The following is a 19,226-nucleotide window of genomic DNA, read 5'->3' on the forward strand; positions in this document are numbered from 1 at the left end:
CTAAAATTTATAGCAGATTTTTTTATAAATAGGAATTTTTGCATCGTTACATAGAGCCTACATAAATCCTTATTCACTGTATAACTATTCATCTGTTTAGCGAATTCTATTAAATAAGACTGTAACTGTTTAAGCACAAATGCTTTATTATTTACGAAATTTGAAATAAAAAGGTATCTCAAATTTGAACAAATTTTCAAAAGATAATTTGAAGAAGAGTCACGATTCATGTAATAGCTCTCTTAGTTTATTGGATTTCGAAACGAACGCAGCCATTTTCAATTTCGGGTTAATCAAACCTCGTTTGTCAAATATATTACAGAATGCGAACGCCGCTTTTTATCACACAGTTTAAGAAGCTTAGATAGACCATTTTGCAATAACCAGTTTTAGAGCCACTGTATTAATTTTCAAGAAGTTGTACATTACAAAAAACAACGAATACGAACGAAAAAGAAAGAAAAAGAAAAGTAAAGCAATGGCTGACGACGGACGGACTCCGTCGATTAGTTTTTGTGTTATGTGAAAGAACAAAAATCTTTAATTTATCTTATTTAAAATCGGATAAAGTCCGATAAATTAAATGTATTCAACTATAATAGCATTATAGCCTTGATTAAGAAAATGGATAATATACAATTATCGAATGAAAATGTTGTGGTTCCAGGTAAACACACAAAATTCAAATCAAACTATGTATGAAGAAAGTATTTGAGAAAAAACCCATTTGATTTTTCTTTTTTCCACCACTGCAACTATTTTGTCCTTAAATCTAATTAAAAAAAAGTGAATAGTGATGGTTGAATAATAGAATGTTGTTTTCCTTTCAGAATTATACTTTCTGATATCAAAATTTCTCGCAGCTGGACCCCTTAAGGAAACTGCAAAGGTTAGTTGTTCGTCTCCATTGTCTTGTCATTGTTGCCCCGCGAGTTCGAATCAATTTTTTCGTATATATTTTTCGACTTTTTGTGAAATGTTTGAGCAGCTAACGATAATGTTTTTATTTCTTGGTTTTAGGTCCTTGTAAAGGAACTCGAACAGAAAAAGGTGAGTTTTTTTTTAAATGTCTTACTTAAGTTTTGGAGTTTATTTTACTCTATACTATGCATGTCTGAGAAATTTTAAATCCCGGGAGCGAATGTTATTTCTTTTTTTTTCTCCATACAAGACGTCTACTTGTTTCAAAGTGTAAAACTGTACTAAAAACTGAATCGAAAATTATTTTGTGGTCTAGCACGTGCTTTCGGACTCTTCTTCCCGATTTTTAAAAAGCTTGTACGAAAAAACAAGAACTTAAGTCATCCTCGAGCCGCTTGTTCTCTCCTAATATAGCTAAGGGATCCTCGGCAAGGTCATTTGCGCGCGGATCAACTTTGATTTATAGAGTGCAACACGCATTGCTGTCGGATTTAAGTGTTGCATAAAAACCATTATTATTGTTGCATTGATAACGCCTTATAATAAGTTTATTATGTGACCCAGTCATCATTTCAACAATAAACACTACGAATCTAGCTCCTCTCTTTCTTTCTCATAGGTTCTACCACGACGCACCGATTGGCTGGGTAACGAACATGACCAATCCTTTGATGAGTTGGTAAGTAAGAGCACTCATATATTTTTGTTATTCCATATTCTATTTTAGATTAGTATACGTAAATAAACAATTAATCTAACAAGTTTAATGTTTTTTAATTTGATTCTTGATTTTATTCATTCAGATACACGCATTATAAGATATTTAAACTTGTTTAAAACTCTATCTAGTCCAACACTTATTTGTTCTTTTGTTTTTGTTTTGTTTTTTGATTAAAACATTAAATGTTGTATGTAGCAATGTAAGATTATATTAGCTGAATATCTTTATTGCTTGACCCGAGTACACGCACCACCCACTTCTAGAAAATGGGGAAGTCTTGAAGTTTCTTTTGTTCATTATTTTGTTATATGCGAACAATCCATGAGTTGCTCGCACTAAATAATTTATGAATGTTTTTTTCTATACCTAATCATTTTGATTTTAATAAAATAAGAATTCAAGGGATTATGTAATTCATTTCTCGATATCTATTACCTATGCCGCCGTCGTCGTCGTCGTCAAAAAGACGCCATATTGGATTTGGGTTAGTGGTGGTGGTACATAATATTATTGCTAATTTGATGCAATATAGCAAACATAATTAAAATAAGATGAATTGTTTTTTAAATTTCTTATATTTATGTATAAACAATAGCGATAAAAATTGTTTACATTTTCAGAACTACAAGTTCATAGATTTTTTCAATGCGTTTTGAACTTCATGCGTAGGTATATTTTGTTGGTGGACATTTTTGATTTAAGAAAAGAAAATAAGAGAATTTAATTAATTGGATTTATTTATTAATTCTAATTATATTTGCTTTTGAGTGAGAATCATTATTCATTATTTGTAATGGCGTATACATTTTCACATTTACGGACGATATGGGTATCAAACCATTTGAGAAAAAGAGATATGTGTATACCTAACATGATTTCGTAAACGAATAATACAAGATACAAAGTGCTCTCCTGTTTGCTTGAGATGTTGGTTGGCAAGCAATCAGTGATTCTCAAAATGCATAAATCCTTAAGGGGGAATGTATACCTAAGGAGAATACATGTTTATCAGTTTACTTTTTTATATGATAATTTAGTTGTGTGATATTTAAATGCTTTTATTTCTTTTATTTATGCATTTATAAAAATGTAATTCTCGGAATAAAATATTCAATTGAATTTAAAATGTATAAGAGAAAACCGTATTTCTTATTTCTTAAAACAAATCAGCTTATTGTGGAAAGCGTTTTCATGATTTAATTTAGTTTCGGCCAAAACTAATTTGAATTTTAATGTATAATTTATATGGTTTTTAATACATTTATTGTACCATGTCGTTTTTTAGCTGGACAAAAACTAAAAATTGTATTATCCAAAAAATGTTCTATATTTTAAACACATTTTGACGATACCGGTGAACAAAATTAGATCTAGAGATAACTATTCCAAAAATGCATTGACATTTTTCCGTCCATCTATCTTCAAAAAAACACTCTTGCATTTTATAACATGAATATTTTCCCCCTTAAACCATATTTTGACACTTAATGGAGTAAGCTCTCTGCCAAAATGTAAGATAATACAGGGTTATTCATTTTGCGGTTTCAAAAGTAAACGTAAATAAAACACATATGTACATACAATATTTTTTCTTTTTTATTATATAGTTTGAACGTTGACATTATTGTGAAATTTTGAAACGCTACATAATTTAAATGACCACCACACAAATTTTTGCAAGAATCGATTCTTTTGAGGTAATTTTCGACGACTTTTTGACACATATTGGGCGGCATCTCAGCCATAACTTGACGAATGTTGGTTTTTAAGTGCTCAAGAGTTAAAGGTTTATCTGTCAAATCGCATGATCTTGGTGGCTAGTTAATATCGCCACGAAGATAAATAACGCGGGCATTAAATGTCTCTTGCAATAAACCATATTCACTCGAGTTGTACGGCATGTGGTACCTGAAATCACATATTCTACAAGTCGTATTCTTCAAAGCAGGCTAAAAAAAGACAGTTATTATATGACCATAACGCTCTGAATTGAAGGTGAAAATCGTTCCATCGTCGTTTTCGAAGAAGTACACACACCCGGAACAAAGAGCGCACCAAACAGTGACCTTTTGTCCACCGCCTGTTGCTCAAGCATCCATACGACTTATCTACGACGACGTTGTGAATGGTCAGCTGGCTACAGTTGTTGTGTGAGCTGGACTTTATATCGTTGTTGTACGGCAGGTGTAGATCCAATTGCAAAATACTAATAATGTGCCGTAAGACAGTTCTAATTCTTGAGAACGATGAGAAATCGACACATTCGGGTCTTCGGCAACACTTTTGCTTACAGCAGCGATATTTTTAGTGGTACGAGCGAAACGATGATGCACAGGCCTTACAATATCTGTAACTAATCCAGTTTTAAAAGTTACTTTAATATTGTTCTCCATAAATTCTCTGTTGGATTATAAACTATGGACAGGTCGGTAGTTATAAAGAAACCATATTCAAGTTGCTTAAGCTTAATGCTGTGGTTTGCGTGAGTATTCAGTAAGTCGAATGCAGCGTTTTTTGTTTTACGTTCGCACAGAGGTTATGGTCTGCGCTTGCCATTTACATATACAAATTGTTTTGTGACACTAGCGTGTCCTTAGCGTTGTTATAGTGCAAAAGCTGTGGTATAACGAGCAAATTTTCATCATCTTAATTCACTGGTAGTTGCTATGTCTATGAATATTATAGCAATCAGTTTACATTTATTGTATGAATTGGACAAATGCAGTTCAAGGTAAAACGATACCAAACATATTATCGCCACCTTCGTGCTTAATGCTTGACCACTAAAATAAAAGTATATCGTTTGTCAGAAGCCTCTTTGTTTTTGGTTGTGAAAGATATCGAGAACCATAATTTCACCATTGTGAAACGTAATGTTATTGATCGATAATAATGGCGAATTTTGGGACCCCGAAATCCATAATTTTAGTGAAGCTCGCATTGGCTTACATTTATTTTAAAATTAAAAAATACCACAGGGATCTATAAGTAGAAGTAAGGTTGAGTATTCTTCTTTGGGATAAAGCAGAACAAGAACATAGAAGGTAAGCTGTCATATCAAGGCATCTTCAAAAAAAATTGATTTCGAAAGCTTGAGCAAGGCAGTAATAGGAACACCTATAACGACACTAATGTGCACGATTAATTTTTTGATAGACAAATGGATATATTAGTTCGTCTGTGGTTCACTTTATATATGATATTAGAAAGATTATAAATACCTTTGTTGTTAGCCTTAGTCTTAGCTGTAAACAATAGAGTGTTTTTTTTTGGGAAAAAAGAATGTTCAATTTTGAGATAAAAACTATTCACTTAGCGAGATGATGCTACCTATAGAAATTTGAAGACAAAAATTAAATTTTGTTTTATAAACGCAAAAACTTAGAATACCGTGGGCGATTACTAAATATAAAATTTAAGGGCTCAAATTTTCATTACCGATTTCTCTTTCAAACTCTTAATATAACTATCAGAACAGAACATTTACATAAGTTTTGTGTATTGTGAGAGTTTTGTGTAAAATGCAATACTTCCAAATGTGTATTTTGTTTCTTTTACAATCTGTATTTCGGAGAAGATTATTATTATAATATTTAAAATAAGAGTGGACTAAGATAGTGACGTTGATTACTAATTGGAAAGTAACACAACTTTACAAATTCAGTTTTATTGTTAAACAAATATAATTTGAATTCAATAATTTTTCTGTACTAAATTCATTTAATTTAATCCAGGAAAGTAAATATTCTCATATCGGAGCCAATCATTTGCTTGAAATATGTGCACGCATCGGACCTATTCTTGACAATGAGCTTACACCAGCCGTTCCTGGTATCGTGTCTCTGCTCGGCAGTGGACGGCAGAGCTTGATGAGAACAAAAGAAAGTATCTACAAACCTAGATCTTTGGTAGATTATTGTTCTAGAGTTCATGGAGTGTCTTTGCCCGACTCCGCCGTTACCAAGCCAATTCATAATATAGGTATATTTTTAAAAACTACTAATCAATAACTTTTTTAATATATTTTAATAATAAATATTTAATTGTACAGAAAAAGTTCTCATTGGCCGAGAATATGGTGGACCAGTTAGAAGAAAACTTGTTATACCAACAAGTCTGTACGGGAAAACCCGTCTATTGCGCCGCACTGTTGGTCATTTGTCGTCTGTTTATTGCGTCCTTTTTGATCGCACTGGTCAATACATTATTACCGTAACCATACAAAATAAGTAAAATGTGTTTGATTTTTTAATAACACAATTTATTTAGGGAGCTGACGATCTTCTCATTAAAATATGGAGTGCAATAGATGGCAGACTTCTAGCTACTCTGCGTGGAGCCTCAGCAGAGATAACCGATATTGCAATCAACTTGGATAACACAATGTTAGCTGCAGGCTCTCTTGATCGTATTCTTCGAGTATGGGACCTTCAAACAACATCTCCCATTGCAGTACTTTCAGGGCACACAGGAATGATAACATCAGTGAATTTTTGTCCTTCACCTCGAGGTGATTTAAAGTACTTAGTGACAACCAGTACTGATGGTTCAATTGCTTTTTGGCAATACACAACTCCTCGAGCTGGAAAGACAATCTTTGCTCCTAAACCAATACAATATCATGAAAAATTGCGCCCAGGACAGGCTCAAATGATGTGTACATCGTTTTCGCCTGGAGGAATGTTTCTGGCTGCTGGATCTGCAGATCATCATGCAAGAGTGTACATCATGTCCGAAGATGGTCCCAAAAGGATACTTGAAACTGAAGCATACACTGACGCCGTTGATTCCGTGCAGTGGGCCCATCGAGGACTAAAGTTTATATCTGGTAGTAAGGATGGAACTGCACACGTTTGGACTTTTGAATCTCAACAGTGGAAGAGCTTAAAATTGAACATGACTGAGCGACTACCAACGTAAGATTTGAAATCATCAAATAAATTATTTGTATTAAATATAATATTTGTGCAGCTGTCCAGAACCAGAGGAGGGCAAAAAATTGAAGGTAACAATGGTTGCATGGGATTATTCTGATAAATACGTTATAACAGCCGTTAATGATTTTACTGTAAGTATTTTGTCTGAAGTTTTCTGCGTTCTCTACAATCCTGTTTTTTTTCTGCTTAGATCAAAATTTGGCATGCCAAAACAGGCAAGCTGCATTGTGTTCTACGGGGTCACAAAGACGAGCTGTATGTTTTGGAATCAAATCCAAAGGATGAATATGTCTTGTTGTCCGCAGGCCATGATGGCCAAGTTTTTCTCTGGGACATAGAACAAGGAATTTCCGTTGCACATTTCGTAAACAACATCGACGGGCAAGGGCATGGTGGTGTGTTCGACGCTAAATGGTCACCGGATGGTACTATGATTGCGGCAACAGATTCCCATGGGCACATACTTATCTTTGGATTGGGAATAGGCCCGGATAGATTTAAAAATGTAAACTTTTCTTTATATCTCACAATACATTAATAAATTAATAATTTTGATTTATTTTAGCTACCAACTGAGCTATTTTTCCACACTGATTATCGACCACTTCTAAGAGACACACAACATTATGTAGTTGATGAACAGACACAAATAATGCCTCATCTTATGCCGCCGCCATTCTTGGTTGATGTTGATGGAAATCCTCACCCACCATCATATCAAAGACTTGTTCCAGGTAGGGAAAACTGTCCCACGGAACAATTGGTACCCAACATAACAATGGGCATGGAAGGAGTTGAAATTGATGACAATGGAGGTTATTCACATATCGATCGCCTTATAGAAGCTTTAGCAAACCGGCAAGGAGCAGATCCCGTCCCAGATTCAAATAATGAACGTAATCGAAATAACAGTTTTAATAATGGTAGTGGAAATTCTCCTCGAGGAGCTGGTTCAATAGGGCGAGCTATGGTGGCTGCACGACGCACTGGTGATGTAGAAGGAGTGCGCCAAAGTAGTGGCAACTGGCAAAGAGAAACAAACTTTAAATTCATACGTCGTATTTATGTACGCCCGATGAGATATTCGCAAACACAAAACCTACGACAAACAGTCTATGCAGCAGGACAATATGAAATGGATCAATATAAACGCGAAATGCGACGACGTCCGATAATGATCAATACATTAAATGCTAACACAGCCATGCAAGCATCAAATCGTCAACGTGGAATTCGAAGTGCTCGTCGTGGACCGCGCCCTGCTTATAGAACCAGAGCTGCGAGAGGTCAAGAACATGTGGAAGAACCACCTGAAGAGGAAGAAGAAGAAGAAGATAGCAGCAACTCATCCGGAGATACCAGTTACTCGAACGTGGAAGAAAATCTTAGTGAAGAGGAGGACTCATCCACTACTGATTCTGAATCATCTGATTATTCTGATTGGGTTGCAGACAAACCAGGGCCAAACTTGGAGCCACCAAAGAGATCGAAACGAAAACCAGTGGCACGAAGAAGTTCATCTTGCAGCAGTGATGATACATCACACCCTAATACATCGGCAATTGCATCAAAGAATCGTCGCAAACGTCCAGTTTTACCGGAAAATATTTCTGGAGAAATTCCCGAAGCTTATAAGCCTCCTGAATGGCTTTCAGAGGTAATACCCCGGAAAACTCCATACTATCCGCAAATGGGGGATGAAGTAGTCTACTTCCGACAAGGTCATCAGCGTTACTTGGATAATGTGCGATCTAAAAAAACTTATAAGGTCACTCATAGCTCTGAGCCGTGGAATTTCCGGGAATTGCGAGAACATGAAATGGTGCGGGTTATTGGAATAAAATATGAAATTAAGCCCCCTAGACTTTGTTGCCTCAAATTAGCAATGTTAAATGAAGAAGGAAATATGTCTGGCATGAGTTTTAAAATAAAATATCACGATATGCCAGATGTGTTGGACTTTTTAGTGCTGCGACAAACATTTGATTTAGCAGTACAACGGAACTGGGGAATAGGAGATAGATTCAGGTATAGAAGACTTTATTTACATTTTTGTATACATGAATGAGTTTCTTATTTTGTCTTTATAGATGTATGATTGGAGATGGATGGTGGATGGGTCAAATTGAATCACGTCATCTTCTTTCACCCGAATATCCAAGCTCGTACTTTATGTGTTTTCGAGTGAGATGGGACAACGGAGAGTATGAGTATATGAGTCCATGGGATATGGAACCAATCGATGAGAATCGTTTGCCTGATGAGGTGGGTGGAGCAGTGTCAGTTTTACCAGAAGAAATTCGTGCTACACTTTATCAACCAAAATCAGAAGAATGGCATCGAGGTGACAGAGATGGATCATGTCGAAGAATAATTAATGGCTTAGAACAAGTTATGCGTCTTTCCATTGCTGAGCCTTTCCTAGCCCCCGTTGACCTTAACATTTACCCAAATTATGCTTATTTAATCGAGTATCCTATTGATCTTACAACAATTAAAGCTAGGTTTGAAAATCATTTTTATCGGCGCATCACATCTGCACAGTTTGATGTAAGGTACCTTGCAACAAATGCCGAAAAATTCAACAGGAAGCACACGACTATTGTACGGCATGCTAGAATAATAACAGATTTATGTCTACGAATTATTAGGTAAGGTGTTAAGTAAAAATAATCTAAGTAAAAATAATCTCTAAATTCCTACTTTTTAAAGGGAACAAAATGATATTGATGTTGCACCTGTATATCACCAATTGGTTGACATATATGTTTCCTCGGAGTCAGAGAATGATAACAATGAAAATGAGCCGGGACCTTCGACAAGTACTGCAGGCCTTTCCAATTCGGCATCCCGCAGAAGCAACGGAGGCAGTACAAGGTAAATTCATTAGCTTTTGTTGACAAATTTTTGATTTTACTCAACAATTACTCTCATTTAGAAACCTCCGCAATCGTGGTGATGATTCTTGGCAAGTTAATTGTAGAAAACTATTAGATATGATGTGGGTCAGACCAGACTCAACTCCTTTCCGTGAGCCAGTTGATACAATGCAATTTCCAGACTACTTGCAAATTATTGATACACCGATGGACTTGCGTACTGTTAAAGAAGACTTACTTGGTGGAAATTATGAAGATCCCTTAGATTTTGCAAAAGACGTTCGACTGATATTCCAAAACTCTAAGAACTACAATACAAATAAGAGGTCTCGCGTAAGTAATCTTTTTAGATCAAACCCCTTTGCATTGAGTTTTGAGTGTTTGATGTTTAAATTGTTCTGCCTTAGTGTGGAATCAGACATCTTATTGCACTCGGCACATTGCTCGCTTTAATTCATCACGAAACAAATTCTTCCTCCCTTTCCAATCATGCTTTCTCTTCCTGTGTCTGTCTGTTGTCGTTCTGTGTATAGGACCAGTCGACGGTAAGATATATTAGTTATTTCTTTTTTTTTCTTTATTAGAATTTTATTCGTTTTGTAATTGTTGAAATATAAATTATTGATTAGTTTTTCTTTTCTGGTGCTAATGTGAAGAAAACATCAATAAACCATTTTTACAAGGAACACAGGTTTCTAATGCGACTTTATTTTCTAGTGATTAAAAGTTCCCAGGTTTAAATAATCTGTTAATTCTTTTAAATGTCTTTATTGTCTGTTCAAAATAAGAACCATTAAGGTATGCTTCAGAACATTAAAAGAAATTTCAGTGTTTAAGTGTTTGCGTACTGATTTTTCGAATACGTTCGTTTGAAAAAATAAAATATGGCTATACATGACACAGACGGTTAAAGTAGACATACAGGAACAACAAAACAAAATAAATGGGAGAAATGTCTTAATGGTTATTGTTTTCGAAAAAAGTTGATTCGACAAATAGTACAAGGCCACTAAGAACGATTTTCGTACTTTGAGAAAATATTGGAATATACGAGTATGTTGTGGTTTTCTTGACTTTGTCATAAACTTTTGATATCTACTGATTAAATGTAGTAATGTGTGGTCTCCTGTGATGTAATTAGTGCAAAATGTATCTATCCATCAAACTGGACGGTATAGTGGACGCAACAAATGTGTTTTAATTTTCCGAACATATCGCCACGTTGATTACCGAAGATACTCCAAGTTAAAAAACACCAGAATGAATTATGAAATCAAAGCAGTTCCGGCCTTTACCTATGTTACTGATAAAATAGAATATTTACTGTACCAATCCAGAATTTTAAACCATTAAGTAAACAAAAGATCGTAAAATAACTTCTTTATTTTTAAGGTGACTGTTTGTTTTTACTGATTGCATGAATTTAAGATAATGGGGTTTTCCTTGAATATAATGCCCTAGGAACTTATCAAATCTTGAAAAATTAGATATGCGAATATTTTCTATATTGTTCTTAATTGGTTCTAGATTTTAATGATTTTCATATATTTTGGAAAAATTATATTTGTTGACTTGTGTCGTCGAAGTTAGTTAGAAAAATAAACTAATTATGATACCGGTCTTAAAATATTTCGTTCATCAATTCTAAAAAAACAGTCTTAGAACTGGCTGCAAATTTTGTGTGTACATCGTTGAACATACATATGTATATACCATATGTGATTAAACTTGTATAATGCTAATTTTTTGAAAAACAGATGTTAATATTTTACCAAAAACTTTTACACATGTTATATTCCATCTTTACTGAAACCACGCTTTTGTTCAATTATTTTTGTGTGTTTTTGTTTTTCAATGTGCCCAACAATAATCATCATTGCAGTATATTTAAAATATGTTTTTAATAATTTTATGAATGAGTGATAATTTAAATGATCATAACGTATCCTTCTATTTTACAGATTTATTCAATGACTCTTCGTCTGAGTGCTCTTTTCGAATCACACATCAAACCGGTAATTTCGAGTTGGAAGGCAGCTCGAAGACGTTTGAACAAATCTATAAATAAACGAACGCCTCCTGACCGAAGTCGGAATCGTTCAGGTCCTTCACGTCGAGCAAAAACAACTAATGGAGGTCGAACAAACAATCGTCATCAAAGTTCCGATGATGAAGACGCTGATGGAGAAACAACGCAACGTAATCGTTCAACGGCAAATGGTGTACAACATCGTAGCAGTAATCGTAACAGATTACCAAGAAATGCTTCCGGTTCTCATGGAACGTCAGCGTTTAGCTCGAATAGGGTCACATCATCCAATCAAACAGAATCACTGCCGGGTCCAAGTGGCCACAACTTACGACGTAATGCATCTCGCCCGAATAGCCAAGATGTTGACGGGCAGAGCTCAGACGAATCCAGCTCTATGACTAGTAGTTCATCATCTTCTGAGGACGATACCGATAGTCACGATCATAATCAAGGTGGGGAAAGCAAATTGCGAACACCTAAAAAAGGTGGTAGTGCAGGTGGGTCTGGGGCTTGCAATCGTAACAGGGGCAACGATTCTGAGGACAGCTATAAGCCTAATGAACGACGCTCGAGTAATAAACGAAAAGCGACGAAACAGAAACGAGAAGCTAAAAGTAGACGGACAATTGTTTCAGATGATGACGAAGATGATGGTGATGTAGTTAAAAGCCGTGGGCGAAATAAAACGACATCAAAACAAGCGGAACCGAGTGGTACAAGTCCAAGTAAAAGGAACTATCGTAGAAAGGTCAACACATCAGAAGAAAATGATGACCAGAACTCTGCTGATGCCGATGAACCATCCGGATCACATCAGCAGCAGACACCAAAGAAAAGAACAGGTCGACCTATAAGAATTTCACAACAACCATCGACATCAGCAGCAGCAATAGCAGCTGTTTCTGCTTCTGTTGAAAATGAAAGCCCTTCTAGAGCTACTCGAATAAGTAACCGCCGCTCGGCCGCTGAAACAGATCATAGCTATCATCTACCTGTTCGAAATTTGCGCAATGTAGCTCTAGATTCGGAGACTGATCAGGAAGTTGCACGTCCCACAAGGCAAAGTGCCAGGAGAGCACTTATGGAATGGGCACGTGGTAGTGCTGAAGAAGATGAAGAAATCGATTGCGAGCAGGAGGGAGAAGTAAAACCATGCATTTAAGTACAATTGGTTCTAAATGTACTAATTTCTTTTTTTAATTTATAGAATATTCCTACACGATCAAGTGTAAGTTCACGCGTCATTAAAAAAACATCGGATTCAAGTCAGGATGCAAGTGGTGTCATAGTAAATGGGGGAAGTTTGAATATGCCCTCAACAAGTCGCGCAGCAGTTCCGACAACTACCCGCCAGTTAAGAACAAATCGCAACACAAATGTCGTTTCAGATGACGATGAAAGTGATAACCAACCGCTTGCATCAAGCCAAAACAGTCAAAGGCAGCGTTTAGGTATGAGTTTTGGTCTTTTTCCTCGGATTCGTAAACATGTCTAATGTTTGAAATATAATTTTTTTTTTTCAGATGACATTCAAGACAGACCTTACACTAGAAATCTGAGGCCCCAAAACACAACGCACCTCCGCAACACCCGTTCTCACACTACAAACCAGGACGCAATACCATCGTCATCCTCAAATCATTCGCGTTCTACTGCCAACATTTCACACCAGGTACAAATTGATCATAATTACGGTGAACCAGGGCCTTCAACAATTCGTAACACCCGTCGAGTTCTTTCTCGTCATCAGCGCAATGCCGATGAACTTGATCTTGTAGAGGATCCACTAGAAATGTCAAGTATTATCGGAAATGTGTCTTCTCGTCTAAGAATGCGCAATAATGTGAATAGCACAACACCACAAGACCTGCCAATTGTAGTAGTAGATCCTAGACGTAGAAGACCGCGATACATTCAAGAAACTAGTGCAACAGACCAAGAAAATGAAGAGGACGAAGAAGTAGACGAAGAAGAGGATGATGATTCGGGAGGTTCTGATGAGGGCACTGATGGTGGATCTAAGGATTCCGACTCTGATGATAATCAACCACTCACATCTTTTGTTCCAACACGAAATACTCGACCACCAAACAGGCGCTCAACAGCAACATCAGCAAGTAATAGTAGAAATATCCGCCATATACCCCAACGTAGAAAACGAAATCTTAATTCCGATGACGATGATGATGACCCTGGCTTTGATGATGACGATGATGATTACCAAGCTGGATCACAACAACGAGGATCAAGAAGTACTCGAAATCAAAAAAGACCCCGCTACAATGAAGAATCCGATGACACTGCTGATAATCGTATGCGTCGAAGAGTTCCACTCAGACATGCCAATGGAAACATGGTAGCCACTGCAACAGAGAGCAACGAAGAACAAACTGATACCGATAATAATGAGGCTTTAGTGAGCGTTAGTAGTAGAGGTCGAGTCCGAAAGATTTCTGCCAAGGCCAGGGGAATTTTTAGGGACTAGCAATCACCTCCGCGGTCGTCCATAGCCGCCCGCCGTCTCGTTGCACCTACTTATGTTGTGAGTGATTCAGCTGACAGTAATAACAGTGCAAGTGCAAGAAATTTGTTCTTGCATTTCTATTGATTAAAACAGCACGAACCATTTCATTCCACCGATTATTTTTTCTTGGATATGTTTAATGTCATTTATTTTGTAAAACAATTATTGTAGTGATAGATGTTAGCATTTTCATCATCAAACATGTTGCTTGCGTATTTATCCTTAATCTGTTAAAGATTTCTTAAAAGTATCTTGAAATATTTTTTTTTTTGTAATATGAAATGTGTAGAAATTAATTTATGTTTATATAAATACAACTTATATTTGGCTTTAAGCAACAAAATGGGATACAAAATTCTATAATTTATTTGTTTAAATTAAAATCGTTTATTTAAATTTAAATTTCTGAGAAAAAAAAACAGCTCTTAGTTAGAAATTTAAAAAGAATAAAATTTGTTCCACGTGAAATTTTATAGAGCAAATCATCACTTTGATTACAAAAAGAGAGGATAAGTGAAGGAAAATTGTTTTTAATTTTTTCTCTGTGGATATGATAGCCATTCAATAAGTAAATATAATTACCAGTGACATTAATGTTGTCATTATAAATATGGTTATGTTATAAACAATAAAAATAACTTAATACAAAAAAAAAACATTTTCTAAGCTAAAGTAAATAAAGTATTGCAGATTGTATGTTTTATTTTGACTGTGGGTGTTTTCATAAACGTCGAAAAGTACAGTCGGATTTCAGCTTTATAACATTGATGATTGCATCAATTTCTACAGAACGTATGCATGCTACTTAAATACAATTAAAAGTTCATAAAGGCCGCGACGCCTCGAGAGATTTTATTTAATTTCCCCACATCAAAGGAGAAGAATGGATCTTGATTAATTTTCTTAATTTTAAAGAGCACTGTTCTCTAAAATGAATTTTGTTTTCTTTTTCCATGAAAATTCGTCCTTCAGTTAAAAGTTTTATTTTAGTGACATTCTTCTCTTAAAGAAAGTTGTAAATGATTGCAAACAAGAAATTTATTTTATATTCTACTTTTATCTCACAAAATATAGATGCTCATATTATTTATGACTTTTATAAACTTGTCTTCCGCAATTAATCCCCGTTTGATCGATCACAAGTATGATTTTATGAGCATGGCTTACTCACGTCCAACTTAGACAGGCGTTTATGAAAACACTCGTATAATTGTTCTCTCTCTTACAGTACAATATTATTGCTGTATACGATTTTAAACAAATTGGGGTATTTTCATTCCTCGATACTCGCATCTGACCGAGAGACGACGATGTCAAAATTATATTTAACATATCGATGAAAATTTATGCAGGGGCCTGGGTCCCTACTCTGTAAAGCGTTTCGAAAACGAATATTTTCTCTCTATTTCTAATGCGAATAAGAAATCTAGTAGTTACGAAATGACAAATCCGCATTCGGATTTTTCGTACCTGGCAATGCGTTTCCGAATGTCATAAGCGTCCGAAAACGAGCATTTTGTTTCCAAGAGAGGTAACGAATTGCAATTCGAAGCTCGTTCTTAAAGGACACAAAAGGAAAATTGTGTTAAGTTGTGTGAAATAGATAAAATATTACTAAGTAAATACAAATTTTATTCAAAATTTAAGCAAATAAATGCCATTACAGGGAATCATCAGCGAAAAATGTGTATACCAAACAAAAACAATTTGGAATTATGGTGGAACTCGTATGACTTGAAGCAAAAAAGTGACATGATGGTTAGTGGACTGTCATGCGAAAGGTCTTGCGTTCGATCCCTGCCTATGCCGCCTAAAGTTTTTTTCACGGGTACTGCCTCTTGCGAGGAATTGACAAATTCTCCAAGAGTGATTCTTGTCATGAAAAGTGCTTTCCCAATTTTTTCGTTCGGATTCGGCTTAAAACTGTAGGTCCCTTCCATCCCTGACAACAATACTCGCACACAGGAATGGTTGAGAGTTGTCAGTCACTAGGCCCTAGTTCTCAAACGGATTATTGTTTTCTCTGTTTTGACTGGTTCTCGAACGGACTGTTGCGCCACTCAATTTATTATTTTATGAAGCAAAAAAAGTATACCTTGGCAAAGGACAAATTTCAACACAAAAAAACGAAATTACTATGAAAAAAATCAGCTTAAACTTGCCCTGCTTGCAAAGCAGTGATGTATTAGTGTATGTATGTAAAGTATTAATGATCATGAAATGAAGAACAATAACAATACACCTGACACAGAGAGAAGATAATCAGGACTAATGTATTTTGTTTGTAATTTCGAATATCAACTAACTACATTTTAAAAAATTAAAGCCTAATATGAATAAAAAAAATAAACTTTAGATTAACAAAAAATAACGATTCACTATAGGACTGACGTGTTGACTGGCTTTAGCACGTGTATAGACAACAAACATAACCCAAACTCTGGTACAGTTATGGTGGCCGTCAAATTGTGCGACCTGGCAACAAACTTTATTAACATTAAAATTCAAAGTGGTATTTGACGTTGAGTAGGCGATATTTCGCTCAAATTTTAAATTTAAAAAAGAGGCTGGGATGCGACCCACAGTGATAACTTCCCATCCCGTCTGTCGATTTGTCTTGCTCAAAAGTTTGTCTATATGTACTCGAATCAATTTTTACCAAATTAGTGTACTATTTTTTGTAGATTTTATTTTTTATGAAAAACCGGACTGTTGGATTTTTATATAAAAATTACTGAATATTGAAAACAATATTTTCTGTGAAATAAAATAAGTTTGAAGCCAATATTTCTAATTTTTGGAAAGCTATTTGAGTCGAAAGTAAATTTTTACCAGATTTTAGTATTGTTTTTTTAGAGTTTTATTTTTTTGTAAAAAAAACTGTCGATTCGATTTTTTTCAAAATTTTATCGAATGTTGAAAACAATATTTCTTATAAGATAAATTAGCTTGAAGCTAATATTTAAAATTTTTAAAAAGATATTTGAGTCGAAAATCAATTTTTACAAACTTTTATGCATTTTTTTTGTAGGTTTTTATTTTTTGTAAAAAAACTGTCAATTCGATTTTTCTCAAAATTTGTCCTAAGGTTCAAAACAATATTTCTTATAAGTAAAAATTAGTTAGAAGCTACTATCGCAAATTTTTGAAAAGATATTTGAGTCGAAAAATCATTTTTTACCAACTTTTGTTAATTTTTTTTGGTTTTTAATTTTTTGTAAACAAAATTTTCAAAATTTACTGAATGTTGACAACAACATTTTTTCAAAGATAAAAGCAGTTTAAAACCAATAACTCAAAGTTTTGAAAAGATAGTTGAGTTAGAATCAATTTTTACCAACTTTTATTAATTTTTTTTTAGGTTTTTATTTTTTGTAAAAAAACTGTCAATTCGATTTTTCTCAATATTTTTCAGAATGTTGAAAACAATATTTCTTATAAAATAAAATAAGGTTGAAGTCTAAATTTCATGTTTTTGAAAAGATATTTGAACCGATATTAAATTATTTTTTTTTAGGTTTTTATTTTTTATACAAAAAAACTGTCAATTCAATTTTTTTTCAAAATTTTATCAGATGTCAAAAACATTATTCTTCGTTGCACAAAATTGTTTTGGACATGAAATCATATTTTAGTCTTAAAATTTTGGAGTTGACAATTTTTTTCAGTTTTTTTTTTTTATTTATAAAAAATCCGTTAAATGGATTTTTTTTCAAAAAATATACTTCTGTGATACCTCGTTACAATATATTATATAAAATTTAATTCAAGTCTCTAGCGTTTTTGGTTCGTAAGATATTTTGGGGTTAACCAAAATGTTCACCTTTTTTCAAACTGCTATGGTAAAAAACCACCCACGCAATTTTCTTGAGAGCCCTTTCTGCATCTTTCTGCCTTATTATCTGTATAACAAAATTTATTTGAAGTCGATATCTCCTCTGGTTCTTGAGCTATGGACGACGAAAAAACGTCACGAACGTACGGACACACGCACGCACATACATCTTTCTAAAAATCTTTTATTTCAACTTTAGGGACCTTGAAACGTCGAGAAATGTCAAAATTTTCAATTTGACAAATCGGACCCATTACAATAACTTCCTATGGGAAGTTAATAACTGACGAATGAACTGAACACAAGATTTTTCTTGTTTTTATAAATAAAGTAGAGATCGCTGCATTATGAAAGTTGAAGTATATATTAAACTAAATACATCACTGATTATATTAAATTGATTAGTTTTCTCAAATCAATGATAATAATGTTTAATAGACAGTCATTTAATTGTTGGTCTAAGGGGTTGTGACATGCCAAAGGACGTTATGAGAACTAATTGTGTTTTTTTTTTAATATTTGTGTTCAAAATGAAGAACTGAAATTGGGTGACAATAAAGGTCTTTCCATTGTTTCAAACTAAAGGCCCAACTATAATAGGCATAAGCAAACATAAGCTTATGTCAAAAACCCAACGATAATTCACTTAAGTGTGCGAAATTACTGCATAGCCATAATGCAATTTTGCTCACGTATCTAAATGTCGGATTTTACTTATGCGGCGAGCGACTGGGATCGCTCTTGCTTAAGTGTGCTTAAGTTAACGAAACTGAGAAAAATTGAACGAAACGAAGCTAGACTCCATTATGTTCACTCGTATTGAGATTGTTTGTATTCGCACGTTTACTTATGCGCACATATGCTAGCTTATGCCTATTATAGTTGGGCCTTATATTTACAGTTTGAAATGTTTGCAATTGCCTTTTTTAGTGTAGAACCAGTCAACTTGTTAAATATATTAATAATTTGTTACTATCACCTTTTTTACTACTTAAATTTTCTATCGAAAAGAATAATCTTTAACTCTTTTTGAAATTGATTCTCATTCATAATTTATTTAAAAAAAATATTACAGTTTTTATCAAAACAAAGTAATACAAATTTGATTTCTTTTATGAAATATAATTACAAAAATAGAGTATTGCTAACACCTTTTTATTGTGTATGTTTGTCTTATTCGTACTTATTATTTTTTTTAAATAATCTTTTAAAATATTCCTTCAAAAGAAAGGCCCACACAAAAATGTTGTCTATTGGAATAAAAAAAAAATAAAAAAGAATAAAACTTTGTATATGATAAAATAATTTTGATTTTATTATTGTTCTTGTTTCCGAGATTTGAAGTCAAAAAACAATTTTTGGCAATTTTAATATGTA

At 34.2% G+C, this 19,226-nt stretch overlaps 1 protein-coding gene across 1 annotated transcript; it reads left to right on the plus strand.

Moving 5' to 3' along the window:
* Positions 1-328: 328 nt before the first annotated feature.
* LOC129940175 (bromodomain and WD repeat-containing protein 3) lies at positions 329-14,723 on the plus strand. Its single transcript, XM_056048432.1, has 16 exons — positions 329-667; positions 831-889; positions 1,021-1,050; positions 1,541-1,600; positions 5,377-5,623; positions 5,694-5,854; positions 5,912-6,558; positions 6,614-6,710; positions 6,770-7,084; positions 7,145-8,607; positions 8,670-9,230; positions 9,292-9,456; positions 9,518-9,791; positions 11,420-12,634; positions 12,698-12,941; positions 13,014-14,723. The coding sequence occupies exons 1-16, from the start codon at positions 625-627 to the stop codon at positions 13,973-13,975; spliced, it is 6,543 nt and encodes a 2,180-aa protein (XP_055904407.1). The 5' UTR covers positions 329-624; the 3' UTR covers positions 13,976-14,723.
* Positions 14,724-19,226: the final 4,503 nt, after the last annotated feature.

The sequence above is a fragment of the Eupeodes corollae genome, chromosome 1, assembly GCF_945859685.1.
Source record: "Eupeodes corollae chromosome 1, idEupCoro1.1, whole genome shotgun sequence".
Classification (NCBI taxonomy): Eukaryota; Metazoa; Arthropoda; class Insecta; order Diptera; family Syrphidae; genus Eupeodes; species Eupeodes corollae.